Below are 24,283 nucleotides of genomic sequence, written 5' to 3' on the forward strand. Positions count from 1 at the left end.
GGGGTGGAGGGGCCGGCGAAGGCCGAGGCGGGATCCCGAGAGCCATTTGAGGAAAAGCTTGGCCGGAGTCGGAGGTCACCGGAGGCTAGACGCTTGGGGGGGCGGGGCCGGAGCGGACCGGGGGTTGGAGGATGGGGAAGGGAGCCAGCCCGGTAGGTCCACGGCGGGAGGTCAGAGGAGGGCGGCCTGAGGCGTGGCCTTGGGCGGGTCTGGGGTGGGGCCTGACGCGCAAGGGGCGGGGTCTAGCTGATCGGGGTCGTGGTCTTGAGGGCGGTGGCGGGACCTGGATGGCTGGGGTGTGGCCTGAGGGCGGGCAGGGGCGGGGCGGGAAGCTACCGGGGGCGGGGTCCGGATGGCCTGGGGGCGGGGCCGGGCGAGGCGGGGCGGGGCAGGCGGCGGCCTGGAGGCGGGCGGGCTGTGTCGGCAACGCGGAGGTGCGCTCGCCTCACTGGGCTCGGCAGGAGGCGGAGGCGGCGGAGGCGGCGGAGGCGGCGGCGGGGGCGGTGACGCGCACAAAGGCGGATTGTGGCTTCACTGGTGCTCGCGGCGGGCGGCGCCGGGGCGGGGGCGGCGGGGCGCGCCGGGGGCCCCCGCGGGCGCGGCGCAGGCGATGAGCCGGGGCCCGGCATGGCCTCCGCGCGGCCGCCGGGCCGGGCCTGCGCCTCGGCACCCGCGCCCGCGGGGCTCCGGGCCGGGCCGCCCGCCCTCCCCGCCGCCGCCGCTGCCGCCGCCGCCTCCCCGGAACCTGCGGGCGGCGCGGAGGCCGAGGAGCGCTCGCTGCAGCACATGCTGCGCGCCATAGCCGAGGAGCGCGGCCGCCTCAGCCTGCGCCGCGAGGTCTGCGGCCTCGGTGAGTGGGGTCGGCCGGGGTCGAGGCCGGGGCCGCCGCGTCGTCGGAGTGTGCGCGCCTCTGGGTGTCTCTGCGCGTCTCTGTCTCTGCGTGTGTCTCTGGGGCTCCCTGCGTGTCGCATCCCCCTCACGCCCCCGGCTCCCCGCGTCCGGCTGTTTCCTGTGCCTCAGCGTCTCCGTCTCTGATTTTGGTCCCGAGAGCGGTCCGGCACGCTCTCGTCCCTGTGTGTCTGTCTCCCGGGTCACTCGGCGTCTCCCTCTGTCTGTCCATCCGGGCGTCTGCCCGTCTCCCTCCTTCCCCACCGTGGCTCCGCCAGGCCTCTTCCTTCTCCAAGAAGCCCTCCCCGGGGCCTCAGTGCCGCTGCAGGGAGTGCGGGCGCTGGATCTGGGGAGACCCGGAGCCCGACATGGCAGGGCCGGGGCCCCGTGGGCTCCGGGCAGACCTCCCTGCCAGCTGCCCCGACCACCGTCCCAGCTCGCCGGGAGGGCAGGTCTCCGGCGTCCTGAAGCCTTTGTCTTCCCGCACCGCTCTCTCTGCACATTGGCTCTAACTGGGGACCTGTTGGACCGTCGCCCCATGAACCCACCCGCTTGGCAGCGGGAGCGGGGCCGGCCGCCTCTCTGGGTGTGATGCTGCTCTAAGGAGGCCCTAAGTCCTAGATGGGCCGGTGACGTGGGGTGGAGGTGCCCCGTGTGGTTTGAGCGAGCCTGGGGCTCCAGGTGTAGGTGGGGTCTTCCGTCATGGCTGGGCGTGAAGTGATGGCTACTGATCGTGTTCAGACTAAAGCCCGAGGAGGCCGTTTTCTCTCTGAAAAGACCCCTCCCTTCTTCCTGCGGGAATGACTTCATACCACGTTCTCAGCCACCCCCCAGCCCCACCCTCATCCCCAGTCTGGGCTGGGGCTGTCTGAGGGGGCGACAGCACTTTGTGGAGAAGGGAATGTAAACCTTGGAGATTCTGCCAGACCCACTCCCTTTCATTCACCATTGGGGAAACTGAGTCCCAAAGAGCCAGCGCATCCCCACCTAAGGTCACAAGGCATTCCAGGCCCCTCAGCAGGCCACACCCTGGAGGCTGGAAGACGAGAGGAAATAAATTTGCGGCCTCCTTTTTTGCAGGAGGCGGACTTGGTACAAGATACTTCCCCTCAGCAGGTCTCAGCCCAGCCTGCCCTGGAACAAAGCTTTCCTCAAGCATGGGGGTGGGGGTAGGGTGTCTACAGGCCGGGGTGGACGAGGACAGAGGTTCTTTGGTCTCTTCTGAAAAGGTGTCACTAATTAGTTTCGAGCAGAAATGGAAGGGTCCTCATTCGTTCATTCAGCACATGTTCATTGAGCACCTACTGTGTGCCCGGCTGCATGCCCGCCTGGCAGGCCGCCTGTCACCTGGCGGTGTGTCTGAGAGGGGAGGGGTCGGAGGGACCATTGCTCAGGCCCCTCAGCCCTGTTTGCTCAGCAGCTCCGGGCACGCCTCCTCACTCCCCTGTCAACACGGTCCTACTGTCCCCTGAGCATCCCTCTGCCCTGTTAGACAGTCCCTGCCCCCAGGAGCCTGCACTGCCACCCCCTAAGAACAATAATTTGCTGTAGCACCTGGCATTTCCTGGGTACTCAGTGTGTGCCAGGTGCCTTATGCAGGCTCTGTCAATTCGATACTGACCTTGCCAGATATAGGAACATTATCTCCACTTCACCGATGTGGAGCCTGAAGTTCAGAGAGGCGAGACACTAGCCCAGGGACAGCCTGCGAGGAAGCTGTATAGCTGGGATTGACCCCGGTCAGTGGGACCCCAGTGCCTGTCCCCGCAAATGTCCCAACCAGGCCTTGCCGCACCTACTGCGCTGCATCTGGGGAGGGGACCTGCCCATAGTAGGCCAAGAGCACAGCCTGGTGCTTGCACTATTGCTGTGTCTCCCCTCCTGCCTCTAGTCCCCCCTCATGCACAAGCTCTTCCCATCTTACCACCCGCAGCCCCTCAGAACTCAGTCCCTGTAGCGCTCTGATGCGCTGCACTTTTATTTCTGCTCTTTTCTGCGCCTGGAAAGCTACCTCATACTTAACCTGCCCTGCAAGCACGTGCAGGTCTCCCTTCAGGCCTCAGAGCTAATGCTGCCACCCGGGGACCCTTCCTCCGCCCCGTCCTGCTGCCTGTGCTCTCTTTGTACTGGGTTCGCGTCTGGTGGATGAACGGACGACCATGGGTGGCACTGTGATGGTCTGTGTGGCTGTCTCCCCAGTTAGCAGGTGACCCCCCCCACCCCACACACACACAGGGCATTGCCCAAGTCTAAGTCTCCTCAGTGCCCAGCACGGGGCCCATGCACACTCAGCAAATGAATGAGAGGATTACTCTCTGGGCTGGGGAATGAAGGGTGTGGACGGGCAAGGAAGTCTTAGGAGGGCTCACGTTGCCCGTCTCTTTCATTTTTCAGATGAGAAATGTGATGTTCAGAGAGGGACAAGCTAAACAGTGACCTCACGCCCAAAGTAGAGTTAGGACAGAATGATTGGCCCGAGCACCCAGGCGTGAGCCCAGAACGCCCTCCCCAAAGCACTTTCACCATGTCACCCGCTCATCTCCACTTTGCAGCTGGGACAACCTGTTACATGTATGAGTTAACTTAAACCTCCCAGATTTTTGTTGTTGTTGTTTAATTAAAGCTTAGGTTGTTCAGAACTAACCTCAGGTTGTTTTGAAGGTATAAGGGAGCCTCTGGGGGAGACGTTTGACCCTGGACAATCTGTTGTCATTTCTTTTATTTATTTATTTACTTATTTGGCTGCGCCGGGTCTCAGTTGCGGCATGTGGGATATAGTTCCCTGACCAGGGATTGAACCCGGGCCCCCTGCATTGGGAGCACAGAGTCTTAGCCACTGGACCGCCAGGGAAATCCCTCTTTTTTAAAAAAATTAATTTATTTATTTATATATTTATTTTTGGCTCCGTTGGGTCTTCGTTGCTGTGCGTGGGCTTTCTTTAGTTGCGGCGAGCGGGGGCTACTCTTGGTTGCGGTGCGTGGGCTTCTCATTGCGGTGGCTTCTCTTGTTGCAGAGCACGGGCTCTAGGCGCACGGGCTTCAGTAGTTGTGGCATGCGGGCTCAGTAGTTGTGGCTCACGGGCTCTAGAGCGCAGGCTCAGTAGTTGTGGCGCATGGGCTTAGTTGCTCCGCGGCATGTGGGATCGTCCCGAACCAGGGCTTGAACCCGTGTCCCCTGCACTGGCAGGCAGATTCTTAACCACTGCGCCACCAGGGAAGTCCCGCTGTTATCATTTAAGTAACAGTGTCTGTCTATGAGATGAGAGAAAGCGACTACGCCCTTCTCCCTGCCCGCATTGTCTCTTGGTTGCATGATGAAAAGTACCTTGGAGATCCCAACCTGATTTTTGAATCTGTCTGCTGTGGCCTCTGCAGTAGAGGTGTTTTTTTGAGGACTTGCTCCACGCTGGGTGGGGGGATCAGCCTTGATCCGTGCTGCGTGGGATGTGGGTGCAGTTGAGTGGGGACAGAGAGCCAGATACACAGGTGACTTGGCTGAAGTAAAAATCCTGCTGGAAGCAGCCAGGGCTGTGCAGGATTTTGAGCAGGATTTTGGCGTTTTATCCACAGGAAACTGCCTGTGATTCCAGGTAACAGGTGAGCCAGGCTGATGGCTGAGGCGGCCTGAGCGGGGCTCCAGAGTCTCTGAGTTGGGAAGAATCGGGTGGTCCAATGCCCACATGTTGTGTGATGCAGATGTCTGTAACAAAGGTGGAGATAGCCTGCCTGACACTTCCTCCTGGGGCTTGGGCCTTCTAATGGGCTCTGGACGTCAGCGCATGCATGCTGTGTGGGCAGGCTCCCTTCAACAGGGGCAGCACACCCCTGGCGTTCGGTCAAGTCACGTGGACACGACTCGGGTCTGAGTGGCGGAGGGGTGCTGTGAGTGGAGGGGCCTTCCCCGTGCTGCTTGTCTTTGGGCCCTGCCTAGGCTGAGCGTTTTATTTTATTTTATTTTTTCAATTTATTTTACTGTATTGTTTTTTTCCCATGGCCGCAGATGGCTTGCGGAATCTTAGTTCCCCGACCAGGGATTGAACCCGTGCCCTCGGCAGTGAGAGCGCGAAGTCCTAACCACTGGACTGCCAGGGAAGTCCCCAAGGCTGAGCATTTTAGAGCTGTTTATTCTTGGGCCCTCGCCCCCTTTTAGGTGGCCTGGGGAATTTTCTCTCTCTTTGGAGTGCTGTGGGACAAAAGGAGTGTTTCACATTCACCATTTCCTTTTATCGTCAAAATAATCCTTTAAGGTAGGTATCATTAAACTGCTCTCTTTGTCCTGGTGAAGAAGCACAGGGTTAGAGGTGAAGTAACATGCCCCAGTCCCATGGCCAGTAAGTGGCAGAATCTGTCTGGGCTCTTAGCAGGGGTGAAGCCCTCACACCTGTCCTCGGGTGCGTGTGGCCTGGCCACCATAGGTGTGCTCAGCTGCTTGGCACGAGGTGGGCTGAGGAAGGGCCCAAGTCGAGGTGTGAGGGGTTGTGAGGGGCACAGAGAAGGGAGCCACCTTGGCCGACCAGCGGGGTTCGTGCAGGCGTGGCCTTTGAGAGGGGGTTAGGGTGGGCAGGACTTGCCTGGAGGAGCAGGGAGGCTTGAAGCCTGGCTGTGGGAGTTGAGGCTGGAGCGATGTTTGGGGCTCTGAGCGCCTGGCTGGGACTTTGGTGTTCGCTTGGCCTGGCCTTCAGCAGCTCGGCGAGTGTTTGACTCGTGGACCGGCCAGCACTGGAGAGGCCGTTAGCACAAGGGATGCTGCTCACGTGCCGTGTGCCAGCCCCGCTGGACCTGCAGCAGCACCTCCTGTGGAGGCAGGTTCTGTTAAAAGCCCATTTTGCAGATGAGGAAACGAAGCTTCAGAGGGGAAAGTGACTCACCCAAGGTCACGTAACTGGGAGGTAGCAGAACTGGGGTTCCTGGGGTTCCAGCCGAGGCATGTCAGGTGCCAGTAGCCGTCCTGTAGAGAGTTCTGGAATGAGCCAGAGGAGTACGGGGGAGACTGCCTTCCTGTGAGCCTCGCCTCTGCGCTGAACACCTACACGTGCCAGGCACCTGACACCACCCTGTGAATCGGGAAGAGGACCTTGCACGCTCGGCCCAGCCCTCTGTCTTCCTCCGTGCAGTGTAGCTGGGTGTAGTGGTGGGCGGGGGATGTTCATGGGAGGTGTGGCTGGAAGGGAAGAACGGGGGCCTAAGCACGCCACCGTTTGGAGCTTCTGGGTCCTCGTCTGTAAAGTGGAGACAACAAAGTCTGTAGGGTCATGGAAATTGTCTGAGAAGGGACACGCACAGCCTCATGCCACCCCGTGAGGACTGCAGGAGATGCGGTAGGAACAGACCCAGCACAAGCCCTGGCACGGCGTTGACCCTCTATGCTGTTGTTGTTATAAAGGACACAAACATCTGGCCCAGTGCCCGCATGTGGAATTAGGGTTGGATTCAAGCTCTGAAGTTCAGACTGCTTTGCAGTGGCTGGTGCCAGTTTTTCTGGGTTCCCCTGGGGCCCTCCGTCCCCAAGGCAGGCAGAGCCGGTTCTGGGGCAGTGCCGCGAGGAGGAAGTGTGGCCGTTTAGAGTGGCAGTGGTGTCTCTTTCGGTTCCTGCGCCTATTTTTAAGGCCTGTGGGTTCTGGCCTCTATCCGTTTCTGGGGCTGGAGCAGCCCAGGCAGCTGCCGGAGTGGTCCTCTCCCAAGGCAGGGACTCTGCATCCTTCCAGAGAACGCTGAGGACGCTGGACCTCGCACTCTAAGGAGACTGAGGGTCATGGCTGCAGGGATTCTTGGCAAAGCGAGAGGGCCATCAGCTGTGTTGGCATCCTCGCCCCCTCCCCTGGCCTGGGCGCCAGTGCCCGCTCTGCCGCTGCCCTGAGGCCTTGCACAAGCCGTGCCCCCTCCTTGCAGCGCTGGCTCCTTATTTACATCTGCCTCCTTCACTGGGCTGGGCGGGCTCAGGACTACCAGCCGAGCCATGAGGCCACTGCAGAGAAGCCCTGAGCGGGACGCTTGTTAAAAAAACAGCATCAAAATCCCCAGACAAGTTTTTTCCAATTAAAAAATGTTACATGGGCTTCCCTGGTGGCACAGTGGTTGAGAGTCCGCCTGCCGATGCGGGGGACATGGGTTCGTGCCCCGGTCCAGGAAGATCCCACATGCCGCGGAGCGGCTGGGCCCGTGAGCCATGGCCGCTGAGCCTGTGCGTCCGGAGCCTGTGGTCCGCAACGGGAGAGGCCATGACAGTGAGAGGCCTGCGTACCACAAAAAAAAATAAAATAAAATAAAAACTGTTACATGTACAATATAGAAACTGGAAAATATAAAGAATGGAAAAAAATTACTCATAGTTCCAATCACGTAGTCACACTGTTAACAACATCTTGCTTTCCAATCTTTTTAAAGTCCCTTTAAAGAATACTTGATATTCTACGCATAAAGTTTCTTAATCATGCTTTCTCACTTAAAATTCCTAAAACGTTTCCGTGTTGTTCAAACTCTAAACATTATTTAAATGATACAGGATAGTTGAGTGGATGTGCCATAATTTACTTAATCGGTTTTGTCTTGTGGGAAACGTAGCTTGGATCCAGTTTTTCACTCTTATAAATAGCTTGCAACAGGGCTCTTCATTTGTGCGAAGCTTTCTGCATTTGGATGACTTCTTTCGGCTGCCAACCTGGGAGGCCATTTCTTAGAGGCTGCTGTCTGACTCCCAAGGCAGGACTAGGACCATAGGTGGATGTGGCGGGTGGCAGACAGATGTTTACCAAACTCATGGAGAACTTTCTGTTATTTATTTATTTATTTTAATTTTTGGCTGTGTCAGGTCTTAGTTGCGACATGCGGGATCCTCTGCTGCAGCGCATGGGCTTCTCTCTAGTTGTGGCGTGTGGGCTCAGTAGTTGCGGCGCCCGGGCTCTGTAGTTGCGGCACGTGGCCTCAGTAGTTGTGGCGCATGAGCTTAGTTGCCCCACGGCCTGTGGGATCTTAGTTGCCTGACAGGGGATCGAACCTGCACCCCCTGCATTGGAAGGCGGATTCTTAACGACTGGACTATCATGGAAGTGCCATGGAAAACGTTCTGAATCATTGGCATTGGTACAAACAGGAAGAAAGGTGAGTGGCGGGTGGCGGCTTCCTGGCACCCGGGTGTGCCAGCTGCTGAGAGAGGATCCAGCCTCAGACGGGGCTTGGGGCCGGCTGCCCGCTGGTCGGTGATTCTCCAGGCCTGTCTCCTCCCTGGGATTGCAGGCTTGCCTGCTGAGTGGGGGAGGCAGGTGTCCTTTGTCCTGCAGCTGGGGACGGGGAAGCCTGGGAACTGAGTGGCCCAGGCTGCTCCTCGCCTCCAAGACCCTCTCACTTCCAGCTCTGCGCGGCCCCTGCCCGCCCAGCCTCGGGGACAACAGACGGTGGCCCCCGCATCAGCACGGGTGCCAGGCTGCCTGTGGGTGCAGTGCAGGCCTTGGTCCTGGCTCTTACCCTCTGGGGGCTGGTGTGGGCGGGGAGACAGTGCTGGGTGTGATCGGCAGCCCTCCAGTCCGTCCTCTTGCTGCTGCTGCGCGGCTTTGGGACAGGTGTTCTTCCGAGAGCGGACGTGATGTCCCTCTGCCCGACGTCGCGCCCTCCTGGCGTCGGGGCTGATCTGGCAGCTTGCTCCCCACCTCCTGGTTTTGGCTTGGGCAGCAGAACATCCTCAGGGTCACAGCCATCCCGGGGGAGCTGAGATGGACAAGAAAGATCCAGAATTCAACCAGCCTGTCGCTGTTGCTGTGCCGACAGGTAGGTGAAGCTGCGAGAGGGCCCTGGCAGACTGAGCACCAGAGCCAGAATGCCCGATGGGCCCTCCCGCCTGTTGTCTCGGTTCAGGTAAAGAGATCGAGGCCCACTGGGGGCAGGGCAGGGTGTCCTTACTTTCCGTGTGCAGTGACCGGGCTGGGCTGTGGAGGGAGAGAAGCACAAGGAGGCCCCTCAGGGCCCAGCTGGCTGCAGCAGGAGCTGAGGGGTTGTTGGTGAACCTGCAGATGAGGGGTCAGGGCGTCTGGGGGCCGAGGTAAGGGCTGTCCAGCTGGGGGAGGACCCTCTGCACGGTCCAGGCCGCGCAGGATGAGCGTCAGCTCACTTGGGAGGGACCACCTTTTTGATATTCACTTACTTATTTTTATTTATTTGGCTGCGCCGGGCCTCAGTTGCGGCCTGTGGGATCTTTTTTAGTTGTGGCATGCGGGCTTCTTAGTTGCGGCACGTGGGATCTAGTTCCCTGACCATGGATCGAACCCGGGTCCCCTGCATAGGGAGCGTGGAGTCTTAACCACTGGACCACCAGGGAAGTCCCTAAAAAGGGAGTCTTGTGTCTGATGGGATACAAGACAAATACCCTGTTAGCCTGAGTCTTTTAAAGCAGCGGTCCCCAACCTTCTTGGCACCAGGGACTGGTTTCGTGGAAGACAGTTTTTCCATGGACCGGAGTGTGGGGGTGGGATGGTTTGGGGATGATTCAAGCACATTACATTTATTGTGCACTTTATTTCTATTATTATTACATTGTAATATATAATGAAATCATGATACAACTCACCATAATGCAGAATCAGTGGGAGCCCTGAGCTTGTTTTCACTTGCCACTCACTGATAGGGTTTTGATATGAGTCTGCAAGCAACTGATTTATTACGGTCTCTGTGCAGTCAAACCTCCCTGCTAACGATAAGCCGTATGTGCAGCCACTCCCTGGCGCTAGCATCACTGCCTCAGCTCCCCCTCAGATCACCAGGCATTGGATTCTCATAAGGAGCGCACAACCTACATCCCTCGCATGCACAGTTCACAGTAGGGCTCACGCTCCTACGAGAAGCTCATGCGCCGCTGATCTGACAGGAGGTGGAGCTCAGGCAGTAATGCTAGCGATGGGGAGCGGCCGTAAATACAGGTGGCGCTTCGCTGGCTCCCCCGCCGCTCACCTCCTGCTGTGCGGCCCGGACCGGTAGCAGTCCGTGGGCTGGGGGTTGGGACCCCTGTTTTAAAGGATATGTTCTTTGCCTCCCTTGAATGACCAGTGGATACGTGAGAAATGTCTCTTGGCAAAGTGAAAAGGAGAGGGGCTTAATTTTTAGTCCTGTAGTTGGAGGTGCTGTCGCTGTTTATCTTTAGTGTAAAAATCCTTTGGTTTGGGACGTGCTTTGAATCTTGACTGTTTACACTTGGGACAACACTTAGGACAGAACAAGTGAGAAAAGCAGAGTACAAACTACTCTTTACGGGGAGTGTGTACTACCAAGATCGTCAGGAAAGAGCCCGACTCTTACAAAGGGCTCTGCCGCGTCCTCACTGGTGCTCACAGCTGCTGAGCGGAATCATGGGCGGGTTTTGCCCCTGTTTACAGAGGGATTGAGGCTCAGAGTGACGGGGACCTCGAGTGAGGCGGGCCTAGGCTTCTGCCTTCTCGTTCTTTCTGGAACGTTGCTCACGGGCACCATTGCAGCCGCACCGCCACCCAAGACCCTCGTGCCAGTTGATTGCTCACCTTTTCTGCGATCTCCACCCCTCTCTCAGTGTACATTTTTAGGCAACCGTAGTCACTGTTGCCTCCCTCGTGCAGGCCATAGCGACTGAGTACCCGGGGATGCAGAGCTGGGCTGGGCTTGGCCCTGCTTCCCGGGGCTGAGAGCTTCCCCGGGAGATGGTAGGGGCAGGTGGGTAGAGGGTAACCGATCATGCCGCCCCCTGATCCCACCCACACCCATCACGGACCAGCCCAGACACTCCCTGGACCAGCCTCCACTGCTGACTGCCCTCGAACACCCGTCTCCCCAGAGTGTGTCGCCTCCAGCTCAGCCTGACTGAGACTGGGCAAGGGTCAGCCCTTCGTCACCTGCCCCTCCAGCTGTGGCCGAGTTCTGTCTGCCCTGAGCCATCCCTCATCCCCACCTGGGTCACCTGTGGGCTGGACTACACCAGCCCCCGCGCCTGGCCCTCCGTCCCACCACGGCTGCCGCTCCCGACTGTGTTATACTCTGCTGCTTACACCCCTAGAAACCTCTGCGGCCTACAAGTCAGAGTTCAAGATCCTTTCCGACCTGGCCCTGCTGACAGCTAAGCCCCAGCCGTGCCAGTCTTCTCGGGGGCTCCTCCACACTTTGCCACTCTGTCGCCCCATCTGTCAGGGGAGCCTCACCTCTCAGTTCTCGGCTCAAGGGCCCGTCTGGCCCTTTCCTGACCCCTTTCCTGACCCCTTGAGAGGATCAGCTGGGCCCCCCCCCCTTTGTTCTTGACGGCACCTGTACTGATTTCTGCCATCAGTCCTGTGACGCTGCATAGCCTCCTGTGTGTGACTTCCTTTCCCTCACCCCCTGGGGTCCCCTGCAGGGTCATTGGCACTGGCTCTGCATCCCTTGTGCCAGCTCAGGGTGGGACTGATGGTGGAGTGAGGCCCAGGGAAGGGGCTGTGAGGGGAGTGTGGGTGATGAATCGATGGGTTGGTATCTGTTGAGTGAAGAGGGTGGTCATTTCTTGGGGAGGTAGCCCTTGAGTGGAGCCGTCCTCACGGGGGGTCCCGCTGGGCAGAGACAGAGCAGGGAAGAAGGCAGAGGAGGCTCAGAAATTAATTTTCCCTGAATGCTGTGTCACTTTGGGGAAGTCGCTGCAGCTCTCTGGGCCTCCATTCTCCTGGCGGAGTAGGACTGATTACTGCCCTGCGTCCACCTCGGGCAGAGGTCAGCCTTCAGACCTAGAGCATCAGAGAGTGTCACGGAGGCTGCCCGTGACAGGTGACGGCCCTGGGTCAAGTCCAGGGGGCCTGTGGGAGTCTCTGTGGGCAGAGCCCTTCCCCCTTCCAGCTCTCAGTTTCCTCTTAGGTAAAATGGGGAGAGGAAGGTTGACGTGGACCACTGTTCGCAGCCCGTGGTTCTGGGATGTGTGGTCAGCAGTCCACAGGCATTACTGCCTAACCCGAGCCACTTGACAAAAGCAGGGCCAGTTACACTGCGCCTCAGGGAGGTCAGTGCTGCTCTGTGCTCAGGGACAACGGAAATGAAATAGGAAGAAGCAGAAGTAGGAAGAATTGCATACGCCACCCTACAGCCCAGAGCTGGAAATAAGAACCCGGTCGTCCCACCACCCAGAGCTACACCGTCACGCTCGGGGCTGTAGCTGTCATGCCCGCCGAGCCCCCAGCTTTGTCTGCAGGTCCGTCCTACCGATCCACAGCACCTGGTGGCTGGTGCTGCCTCGGGTGGTCCCCGACTGCACCTCCTGCCGGGAGGCGGGGGCCTAGCATTCCAGCTTTCTCCGGCCCAGGGAGGAGGGAGCTGCCCACCCCGTGGGGCTCATCAGCTCTTGCTCAGCTCCTGGGAGCCCTCGTCCCGCCCCCGCTCCGTGTGGCAAACCCCAAGGAGTCGACTTAGGCTGGAGCTGCTGAGCCGCGCACAGAGCGGGGATGGCGTCATCTCAGCGGGGCACGTGTCTGGGAGCCTCCCTGCGAGTCCGGCTGCCGCCCCGTTACTGCAGGCCCAGCACTGGGTCGTTCCCATAGCAGCCTGTGGTGAAGGGGGGTGTCACCCCTGTCGGCAGACGAAGAAGATGAGACTGAGAGAGGGGAAGGCCCTCGTTCAGCGTCCCAGGTAGTCAGTCTGGGTTCTGGGCCCAGCTCTCCTGGACTCGAGGCTGTGGCCTGTCCCTCTCCCGCTTGGACATCCGTCTCTCCAGGGAGAGGCATTTGGCGCCTTTTTTTGCGTGTGGCTTCGCCCCGGTCTAGTGTATGAAGAAGAACCCCACCCCATGGTTGTCACAGAGAAGGAAGTCTTAGAAGAAGCGAGAATAAAGGAGGGAAATGAAAGAGGAGACAGGCTCGGGAGTGGGCGTTCCTGGCGAAGAAGCTGCAGCTGGAATTGCGCAAGGGAACCGAGACCCCAGGAGCGAGGAGAGATGAGACAAGCGGCCCCTGGGGGAGGGCTGGGGGCGTGTTTGGAGGGACTAGCTAGGTGACGCTGAAGGTAGAACACCTGAGGGGCAGGTGTCCTTTGGGTCTGCCCAGGGGCCGGGGGTGGGGGGACTTGAATCCTGGCTTCACGCAGTGTGTCATCAGCTTTGCATCCTGGCACGCTGGAAGCGCTTGGTAAACGTCAGCCTGGAGCCCGAAGCCTGCAGGAGTAGGTGCTGGGGCACAGCGGTGAGCAAGACAGTCCCTTCCGCCTGGACTCACTGGGTGGGGTGGTCCAGCTGTGCCTGGTCCCCAGCTCTGAGCCTGGTCCGTGGGCCAGGATGGGTGCACCAACACGGCCTGGGGTTGCTGGGTTTCAGCATCTGCTCTGGCGCAGTGGTGGGAGCAGGTGGGCTGTGAGCCTCTTGCGGTGCTGGCCAGGCTTCTGGGCTTCTGTCACGCGCCTCGTGCTGCGTGGCGCGGTGGGGCAGGGGCAGGAGGAGGTGGAACAGAGACCAGGGCAGTGATCAGGGCGGTGACCAGGTGATCGCAGCCCAGGAAGTTGGGGAGGGTGGGCGGGAGGCGGGAGCCGCGGTGGCTGGGTGGCGGCTCCTGTCGGGGCTGGGGCACCTTGTGTGGGTGTCCACCGAAGATCCCTCAGGAGAATGGCACCTCGTCTTGGAGGCCCGTTTATGTGTCAGAGCAAAGCAGTGAGTCAGGAGTTTGAATAAGGCCACGTCGGTGACGAGCTCCTAGGAGACGGGAATTTGAATGTGGAGCTCCTGTTTTGGCCTGGTGACTGCTTAGGCGAGCTCGAAGCCCCCTGGGAAGAGGTGGTGGGGAGCGAAGTGGCCGCAGGGCTGCGGGTTTGCAGGCACTGCTGTTCTGGAGAACGCAGAGGATTGCTTTGGGGAACTGTGGGCCGTGGGGACTGAAGCCCCACCCTTGAAAGTGACCTTGAGATCGGGGTCAGGGTTTGTTTCTCACTGCACCTGGGGCCTCAGGTGATGCCCGGCACGGAGCAGGCTCAGAGTGGGTGCTGAACCCGACTTGGATTCCAGTGCCAGCTCCCATCGTGATCTTGCTGGGTGAGCGGGACCGAGGGCCTCCTGGAGGTGCCCTGAGGGCCACAGGAGCACGTTAAGGGTTGCGCAACGTTGCGCATACTGTGAGAAGGGACAGTGGCTTTGGGTTTCAAAGCTGCCGTGGTGCTCGCTGAGTAAACTGGAAAACTGGAGTGCAGTCATGCGGTTGTTCAACATTCACTGAGTCCCCGCTGTGGGCCCTGCCCTATGGTGGGTACCTGGTCACCCTGCCAGTGGGGTGCCTTGTCGTGGTGGGAAGGGACACATTAGTGTGTTCGTGTGGCAGGCTTAGAAGGCAGCCCTGGGCTGTGGCCTGGCTCTGCCACGTGCCAGCAGTGCGACATCAGATGAGGGAAGCAAACCTTGAGCCTCGATTTCCTCATCAGTTAAGTGAAGGTAGCAACATTATCTCACAGGGTCTTTGTGAAGATCCAATGAGGTAAAGTGGCTCAGGTGGGTCAGAGGAGGTGCGTGGGGCGGGTGGTGGGAACAGGCCCCAGGGACGTGATGGCCAAGCTGACTTGCACAGGCTGGGTTGGGACAGGCCTAGGGCCCCGTGGTTCGGTCCAGGAAGACTCCATGGTGAGGGGTGGGGTGGCCTGAGGACGCGCAGGGTGTTTGGTCAGGGGCGGAGGGAGGGGCTGCAGCATGGGGGACCACAGCGCAGACTGGAGGGGCTGTCTGTAGGGCCTGGCTCATCTGGGGAAGGAGGCTCGACTTTTTCCTGGAGAAGAAGGGGGCCAGGCAGGTGATGGGCTCTCCTGACCCGGCCGCCTTGCCGTCCTTGAGACCCTGTGCTTCCCTTAGGCTGGAGCGGAGGACCGGCCTGGCCTGTGGGATTGCTCACGTGGGGACCCGTCTGACCAGTACTTCTCCATCCAAGTGCCTCATCAGGGCAGCCCTGGGCCTCCCTGGGCAGCTTCTTTGTCTTTTGTGCCCTGAGGGAGGGTCTCTAGCCCATGAGGGGCACTGAGAGGCACGAGTTGATGAAAGGCCTATTGAGGGGCCACAGAAGCCTATTCATGCTGCCCTGGCTGCCGGGGGGCGGAAGCGGCCAAGGGCTGCCTTGGACTCTCCCCAAAGAGGCCAGTTGACCCCCCCCTCAGCCTTTGGGAGGGGCCAGGCTGAGCCGAGGCGGCTCCCAGGAGGTCCCTCTCGGGACCCTTGGCCCAGGTGGCCCTTGGACGGGCTGGGCATCGGGCATCTACAGGCCGTGGGTCATACCTCTGCCCCTTCCTTCTCCCCACAGCAGAGAGACTCTGTCTCAAACCCTTCAGGGGTCCCCGGTTCTCTGAGGATAAACGCAAAGCCCGCAACCCAGCCAGGAGGCCCTGTGCGGTCGCGTCCTTTCCAGCTCGGGCTCCCACGTGGCATCCTGGCTCTGGACCCTTTCCCATCTCGGCCTCACCAGGAGGACCTTGGATGCTCTTCCCACCCCCCCAGCAGGAAACTCCCCTCCTCAGGGCACGCTCCTGACGCCCCAGCGAGGCGCGGCGCCCGTCGTCCAGGCTCAGGGAGCACAGCCTGCCCTCCCGGCCCTCCCGAGGCAGCGTCCTGCTTGTCTGTGTGAGTTGCTGATAAAAATCTTCCTCCCGCTCAGCGCCCGGTGGGCAGGGTCCGTGCTGGATTCTGGTCCCCGTCCCACCCAGCACTGAGCACCCAGCCTTGAATGGTGGCCCTCGGTAAACGCTTGCTTCAGCATAAGCAAGGCGTGGATGGCTGGGTTCAAGTACCCGCTGCAGCCGAGGTGAGGATGGTAGGCGGTTAGCACAGTGCCTGGCACACGGTGAGTCCTTGGTGCTGTTTAGATGCACAGCGTATTATTGATACACTACAGAGTGTTTGAAAAACAGGAAAAAGTTGTAATTCCCCCACTCTCGACACTAACCATTGTGGGCGTTTGGGTTCAACTTCCTTTCAGTCTTTCTTCTTAGGCATTTTTTTAAAAAAGCAATTTCCTTCCTTCAAGTGTTCTGTACAATTTTTGTGGCCTGCTCTTTGTTTTTTGCTGTTCTTTTTTCTTTAGCTTTCTATCATAAGCATTTCCCCAAGTAACTGCATTGTGATTAAAAATGTTTGGTACTCTTGGAATAGGTAAACATGGTCAGGGCACAAAATTCAAATGTCTGAGAAGAGTCATAGAGAAAAGGCCAAGACGCCTTTCTCCTCCCTGGTCTCTCTCCAGAGGCCGTGATAATACTGGCAATGATGTAAATAACACTTGCTGACCCTGGGCCCCTGCTCGGTGGCAGCCTGGTTGGGCTTCCAGGGTATCAACTAATTAAAAACTCCTAACAGCCCCGAGGGCTGGGTTCCATTATCCCAGTGCCCCAGCCTCTCACCCCACAAGCACTTGGGTCATTATGAACGATTCACTTTTATATGAATATAAAACCTCTAATATTGTTAGCCCCTCATATTTCCCCTCGCTTCATTTGCCCTAGAGATCTTTCCTTAGCGGTGCAGATAGAGCTGCTTCAGTTCGTGCTTGAAAGCTACACGGTATCCCATTCTGTGAATGATCTCTCATTTATTCAGTTAACTTTCCTTTTGATGGGACCATTCCAGTACTTTGTAAGCAGTGCTGTAGGAATTACAGAATTTTACACCGGCCGGTGGAAGACTGTAGGAAACCCCTCAGGGGAGGAGCTGCTGGGTCAAAGGGAGAAGCAGCTGTGGTTTGGTTGCCCAGCTCTCTCGTTACAGATTTCATCAGTTTATTATCCTGCTGCCTGATACGAAGTCCCCATTTCTCCACACCCTCTTCAGCGCGGAATGTTGTCAGGTGTTTTGACTTTTTTCACATCTGATAGGTGAAAAATAGAATTTTTCAGTTTTCATTTACATGTCTCTAATTGTGTGAAGCTGAGCATAGTTTCCTGTCTTAGAAGACGTTTATATCTCCCTTTGCCTTTCCGTCCTGTTTCATTTTATTACGCAGTGTATGAAACTTATTTGTTAAGAAAATTAACCCTCATTTAAGAGATCCCGTGATTTTTCCAGTGTGGTGTTGTTTTTGCCTTTGTTTCTGTTGTATGGGGGTGTTTTCCTATGGAAATTTTTTTCTGTTGTTTGATTTATCTATCATTCTTTTTGTTTTTCTTTTATTAATTTTTGTCTTTTTTTTTTAATATCATTCTTCTCTTTGACAGCCTTTGTGTCCTACTCAGAAAGGCTTTCCCCTTTCTGAGAGAATAAAGAATTCACTCAAGGTTTACTTGGTTTTCTTATGATTTTACTTTTGGCATCAGAAGTTTTTCTTTTTTGGAATCGGTTTTGACGTGACCAGGGGCCCAACCTTATTCTTTTTCCTCAGCTGGCCAGTTGTTCCAAGACCACCTGTTGAAGAACTGTCTTCATCCTACTGATTGGAAGGATGAATATTTATATAAACTAAATTACCATGTATTTTCATTCTGCTTTTGTACTTTCTATTCTGTTCTATTGATCTAATTGTGTACCAGTACCACCTTGCTCTCATTAATCGTTCGGTTCATTTCATTTATTCACTTAATCAGCCAATATTTATTGTTTCCTATAGGCCAAATACTATTCTAGGAGCTAAGTGTACAGCAGTGAACAAAACAATCAAAGAGGGAAAATGCTCTGTTAAAAGAGATATGTTCTAGTAAGGCAGGTGCTGGCGCACGATGGCCCCAGGCCACCTCCAGCCTGCTGCCTCTTTTGGTAAATAAACTTTTATTGGGACATAGCCATGCCCATTTCTTTATGTATCGCTGTGGGTGATTTTGTAGTTGAGACAGGACCGTGTGGTCTGCAGAGCCTAAACTATTTTCTATCTGGACCTTAACAGAAAAAGTTTGCTGGCTCCTGTACTCAGGAAAGACTGAGAGCAAAGAAGATAGGTAAAAAAGATATGAGCTATAGAGTGATAGGTGCTATGGAGAAAGATAAAGCAGGAAGTGGGGTAGGGACTGTCGGGTTGGATTTACAATTTTAAACAGCGTGGTTTGGGGAGGCCTCCCTGAGAAGGTAGGTGTTTGAGAAAGGAGCCAAGTGGAGGTGAGGACGTCAGCCTCATGGAGGATTGAGAGCAGGGGCGTGGCAAGAGCTGATTCAAGCATGGGGACCAGTTAGGGAGCTGGGCAGGAATAGAGGCAGGAGATGATGGTGCTTGGCCCCAGTGCCAGAGTGGTTTGTGAGAAGTGGTTGGCTTCCAGGTACATTTAAAGGTAGAATCAGTGAAACGATGCAGAGATGAAGTCAGAGAGTTCTGCAGGAAAGCAAAAACCAAAACCGAAAATCAGTGGTAGAATTTAACAGATCTGTAAATTAACATATCTGTCCAAGTAAGAGAGGACTGAAAACTTTCCGCTGGAGACAGCTTCTGGTGAGACAGTAGCTAGAGGTGATATGGGATTAAGGGAGGGTTTTTGGTTTGTTTCCTTAAAGTTGGGTGACTCTTGAGTTCTTTCTTAGGGTTAGAAGTGAAGAAACTAATCCATGGTAGCTTAGACAATAAGAAATTTATTAAAATAACCAACAAAGGGGCTTCCCTGTCCAGTGGTTAAGAATCCGCCTTCCAGTACAGGAGACGCGGGTTCGATCCCTGGTCGGGTAACTAAGATCCCACAAGCCGCGGGGCAGCTAAGCCCGCGTGCCGCAACTACTGAGCCCATGCGCCTCAACTACTAAGCCCACGCGCCTCAACTAGAGCCCGTGTGCTGTAAACTACAGAGCCCACGTGCTCTGGAACTCGCGCGCCACAACTACAGAGCCCACGCGCCCTGGAGCCTGCATGCCACAACTAGAGAAGAGAAAACCCGCATGCCACAACTAGTGAGAAGCCCATGCACCACAATGAAGAGCCGGCGTGCCGCAACGAAAGATCCCGCGTGACTCAACGAAGATCCTGCGTGCTTCAACTAAGACCCAACGTAGCCAAAACTAAATAAGATAAATAATTTTAAAATTTTAAAAAATTTAAAAAAATAAAATAACCAACAAGGACCTACTATATAGCACAGGGAACTATACTCAGTATTTGTAATAACCTATAGGAAAAGAATCTGAAAAAGAATATATACACGTATATATGTACATGTATATATAACGGAATCACTTTGCTGTACACCGGAAACTATACTTCAATAAAAAAATTTGTAAATTTTTTACAAATTTGTAAAACCAACTATACTTCAATAAAAAAAATTAAAAAAATAAAATTTTTGGCTAACAATCTGTGGAAGAGTTGAAAACTAAAGCCTCCAGAAGACTAGCAATGCCCAATACTAAGGACTTGAGTGGCCCCACTGTCTCCATCTCCTGTCTCCACTCTCTCTGGCCCTTTTCCAGCCTTCAGGTCGACCTCGTCCACGTGGCAGGACAGGCAGCCAACAGCCTGGGGGTTGTTTGTTTGCAGCGCGGAAGGGTTGTGTGGTTTGTGTTGGTGGTGACATGAGGATTTAGCTTTCTAGTATGTTTTAATATCTGATGAGAATCAGGATCCCACATCACTCTGAATTTTCCTGGCTGTTCTTATTTTAAAACATTCTCTTGGCATTTTCTATTGGGTCATGTTAAATTAATAGATCAAATTAGTTAGAATTGCTCCCTCTATGATTTGAATATTCTATTATTATGATGCTTGCCATGGTGATCTGTGATCAGTGATCTTTGACGTCGCTACTGTAAAAAGATTGACTTGCTGAAGACTCAGGTGCATATGCCTGCATCTGGGACCTTGGAAAGAATATGGGTGGCAGGGTTTGAGCCCCAGATGCTGTCGAGCCACTGGATTCCCAAGCTTCAGTTGCCTTATTTATTTACTTTTTTGCAGTACGCGGGCCTGTCACTGTTGTGGCCTCTCCCGTTGCGGAGCACAGGCTCAGCGGCCATGGCTCACGGGCCCAGCCGCTCCGCGGCATGTGGGATCTTCCCGGACCAGGGGCACGAACCCGTGTCCCCTGCATCGGCAGGCGGACTCTCAACCACTGCGCCACCAGGGAAGCCCGCCCTGCCTTATTTTTAAACCAAAGACTGAGGTTTTAAACTAAACTGAGGTTATCCCCACCTCATCAAGTTGCCATGAAGAGGTAACAGGTGAAAGGGCTTTATAAACTGTAGAGTGCAGGGCAAACGTGAGCCGTCATCACTGTCAGTGCTGTTGAGCTGTTGGCACGATTACATCCCCCATTCAGTGTCATGCAGAATGAGGTAGAGAATCTGTGGCCGGGTGGTTGTAGAGCATGGAGCTGGGCGTGGGAGGCGCGGGTTCTTCTCCTCACACAGCTGCGTGCCTTCTTCCGTGCGTCCCCAGACTCACTAGTCTATAAAGGGCTCTCCCAGTTCTGAAGTTCAAAGCCGGTAGCTTGTGAAAGCAGGTCACTCACTGCAGGCAGGGGAGGTGGCTGGATCCCCGTAGTTCCATTTCGAGCTGGAAGAGACCAGTTTTTCTGATACAGCCCATCCTTATTATTCACGGATTCTGTATTACAGATTTACCTACTCAACAGAAATTTATCCATAACCCCGAAGTCGTCAGTACTTTTTTGGTGCTTTTGTGGTTAATCGCAGACGTGTGCAGAGTGGTGGGAAACTCTGAGTCACCCGAGGTAGGTGCACGGTCCCAGCTGAGGTTGAGCAAGGTGACACCACGCCTCCTTGTTTCAACTCACCATTTTTGTGGTCTATATAGTGCCATGTATTTGCATTTTTGTGCTTTTTGGTGGTGATTTTGCTGTTTAAAGTGGCCCCAAGCGTAAAGCTGGAGTGCTGTATAGCCTCAAGCGAGAGAAGGCTGTGATGGGCCTTACGGAGAATATACATGTTAGATAAGCTTCGTTCAGGCACGAGTTACAGTGCTGGTGTCCTGGAGTTCAATGTTAATAACCCAACTATATATTAAATAAGGTGTCTTTAAACAGAAACACGTAAGACAAGGTTATACATGTTGATCGGTGGACGAAATTGTAACCAGAGACTTGCAGGAACTCAACCCTGTATTTTCCTAGGAGCAGTCGTTCGGTATTTGCTAATTCAGTGTCTGTGGCTACTTTATAGAACATAACTACCATGGATTATGAGAACAGATTGTATGGCCCACAGCCCAGCAGGGAGCAGCCTGGGGGCGTGGAGCTGTCCGTGGTGCTGCCCCAGTGAGTGGCTCAGCATCTGGGGCTGCATCTCTCCCATAAGTCTGTCATCCACTGGATTCAGGGGTCCGGAAACTTGCTGCCCCTGTGGCCAGATGGCAGGGAGACAGGGCCGGAGAGAATCACGGAGATTAGGGAGCTCTCTGTTGGACTGGCGGCTCTCAGGCTTTATGACCCAGGGGATTTCTTGCTGGACAGTTCTTGGGAAAAGCTGGTACTGATTTCACAGGCCACACAAGGGTCCAGTTACCCCTCATGTGTCTGTTCACACAGTTACTGCACCACGTAGTTTAGGGACACTGGCAGGTTTGGGATCCATGACCTCATCTGCGCGAGCCACACTGCCGACAGGGACACACGAAGCAGCAGTGCAGAGGGTCCCCCCGAATGTACACGTGGACAGAACTTTACGGCTTACAAAGGACTTTCGTACTGGCCTCTCCCCCCGCCCCCCGTTCTCACTGTTGGTTCTGGGAGGGTGGCAGGTTAGACCCCTCTGACAGATGGAGTTCCTGGGATCCAGAGGGGTGCAGTGGCCACCTGGCTGGGGGGCAGGAGAGTCAGGGCCTGAACTCAGGTATGTCTGGCTGTAGATCCACACGCTGTACCTGCTTCCACGAGTCTGGACGCTCTCTGTGACCTTGACCCTTCCTAGCTTCTGGACTTGGACTGTCTCCTATCCCACCCTCCTCTCCTCCCTCTGAAGGTGGGGAGTCCCTTCTCTGTCCCCCTCCTCTCACTTTAATGAGCCTTATGACATTCATCAAAAGTCGTACATTCATGGGAAAAAGTGGTGTCATCTTACTATTAAAAATATTAAAAGTAGGGCTTCCCTGGTGGCGCAGTGGTTGAGAGTCTGCCTGCCGATGCAGGGGACACGGGTTCGTGCCCCGGTCTGGGAGGATCCCACATGCCGCGGAGCGGCTGGGCCCGTGAGCTGTGGCCACTGAGCCTGTGCGTCCGGAGCCTGTGCTCCGCAACGGTAGAGGCCACAACAGTGAGAGGCCCGCGTACCGCAAAAAAAAAAAAAACAAAAAAACCCACAACATATTAAAAGTAAAAACAAAGAAAAAAGAAAACATATTTCCTGTGAGGTAGAGCAGCTCCTGCCTTTCGGGCATGTGACGTATGTAGTTGTGGTCAGTGTGTGTACAGCCTGAGCTTCCGCTCTTTCACCAGACGTATTACACGCATTTCCATGTACCTACTTGTCTTCATAGGCATCCTTTTAAAAGACTGGTGGAGATTAGGTTTAGTACATACAGCATAATTTACCTAGATTAAATGTCAATAATTACAGAATATTACTTTCTTTTTCTCCTTCCTTATTATTATGATTATTGTTGTTATATTATTTGCTCTCATTGATACAGAGGGAATGTCTTTCTGCAAAAGGCATTTATTTACTTTACTCCTATTTTTTCTTTTCCGTAAGATAGATTCACAGAAGCAGGAAAATGCTCACTTGCTTTTCACACAGGATAGAGTGATTTTTGTTCTCTAGCCATATATGAGAGCTCCCAGTTCAATGTACTCTTCCCAGCTTTGGCTGTCGTAACTTTTTAGCAACTTTATTGGAGTATAATTTATGTAAAATAAACTGTGTCCGTGTAAAGTAAGTAATTGGATGAGTTTTGATGGTTGTGAAAGCACCACCAGAAACAGAACGTTTTGGGGCAACTACCAGTCTGCTTTCTGTCACTGTAGTTGTACCTTTTCTGAAGCGTCATGTGAACGTGGCCTTTCAGGTGTAGCTTTTCCTATGCCTGACGTTCACTCAGCATGATGATTTTGAGATTTATCCGTAGTGCAGTGCGGATCAGTAGTTTGTTCTCATTGCCAGGAACATTGAGTGGCTACGTCATGTTTCACGTGTACCTCCTCCTGGTTTCCAGTTTGGGTTTACTAGGGACAAAGTGTCTGTGAACACTTGTATACCAGTGTCTGTGCCAGACACATGCTTCATTTCTCTTGGGCAAGTACCTGGGAATGGCTGAATCACTGGTAAATATGTGTTTAACTTTGTCGAATCGGCCAGTTTTCCTAAGTGGTATTTTTTTTTTCTTTTTGCACTCTTTTTTTTAAAAATTATTTATTCATTTATTTATTGTTTTTGGCTGCGTTGTGTCTTCGTTGCTGCGTGCAGGCTTTGTCTCGTAGCAGCGAGCGGGGGCTACTCTTCCTTGTGGTGTGTGGGCTTCTCATTGCGGTGGCTTCTCTTGTTGCAGAGCACGGGCTCTAGGCATGCGGGCTTCAATAGTTGTGGCACACGGGCTTCAGTAGTTGTGGCATGTGGACTCAGTAGTTGTGGCTCTCGGGCTCTAGAGCACAGGCTCAGTAGTTGTGGCACACGGGCTTAGTTGCTCCGCGGCATGTGGGATCTTCCCGGACCAGGGCTTGAACCCATATCCCCTGCATTGGCAGGCAGGTTCTTAACCACTGCACCACCAGAGAAGTCCTAAGTGGTATTTTTAAAATACCAAATTTGCCTTCTTAAAAATGACAACTTGGGGAATTCCCTGGTGGTCCAGTGGTTAAGACTTCATGCTTTCAGTGCCGAAGTCCCGGATTCGATCCCTGGTTGGGGAACAAAGATCCTGCAGGCTGTGGGGTGTGGCCAAAAAAAAAAAGAAAACAAAGGACAACTTGTTCTTTCAATGTGAATTTTTAAAAACTAGTGCGATTTATATTTTCCCACATTTTTGTTAAGTGGTTATGTTTCCTTTTTGGCAATTACCTGTTTTGGTGTTTTACACGTTTATCTATTGGGCTCTTAGGCATTTTCTTTCATAACTTGCTATGATGTGAATTCTTTATTTTTTTTATTTTTTTGGTTTGTTTATTTATTTAGGCTGCATTGGGTCTTCATTGCTGCGTGGGCTTTTCTCTAGCTGCAGTGAGCGGGGGCTACTCTTCGTTGCGGTGCGCGGGCTTCTCATTGCAGTGGCTTCTCTTGTTGCGGAGCACGGGCTCTAGGCACGCAGGCTTCAGTAGTTGTGGCACACGGGCTTCAGTAGTTGTGAGACGCAAGCTCAGTAGTTGTGGCTCGCAGGCTCTAGAGCGCAGGCTCAGTAGTTGTGGCGTGTGGGCTTAGCTGCTCCATGGCATGTGGGATCTTCCCGGACCAGGGCTCAAACCCGTGTCCCCTACATTGGCAGGTGGATTCTTAACCACTGTGCCACCAGAGAAGCCCCGTGAATTCTTTATTACATGGACATTAGTTATTTATTGTGAATTTCTCTCCGCTGGTTTTCATGTTCCTTTCGATTTCAGCCATGCTTCTCTTGGGCATAAGGGGAAT

General features: G+C 54.7%; 1 protein-coding gene across 1 annotated transcript in view; it reads left to right on the top strand.

The window, feature by feature from the left end:
• Window positions 1-439: 439 nt before the first annotated feature.
• The window catches only part of KIAA0930, a 44,817-nt gene continuing 20,973 nt past the window's right edge, over window positions 440-24,283 (top strand). The window contains exon 1 of the mRNA XM_079937770.1: window positions 440-850. Coding sequence (XP_079793896.1) covers window positions 628-850 — 223 coding nt within the window. The 5' untranslated portion in view covers window positions 440-627. The remainder of the gene's footprint in view (window positions 851-24,283) is intronic.

This window comes from Stenella coeruleoalba (genome assembly GCF_951394435.1).
Source record: "Stenella coeruleoalba genome assembly, chromosome: 11".
NCBI lineage: Eukaryota > Metazoa > Chordata > Mammalia > Artiodactyla > Delphinidae > Stenella > Stenella coeruleoalba.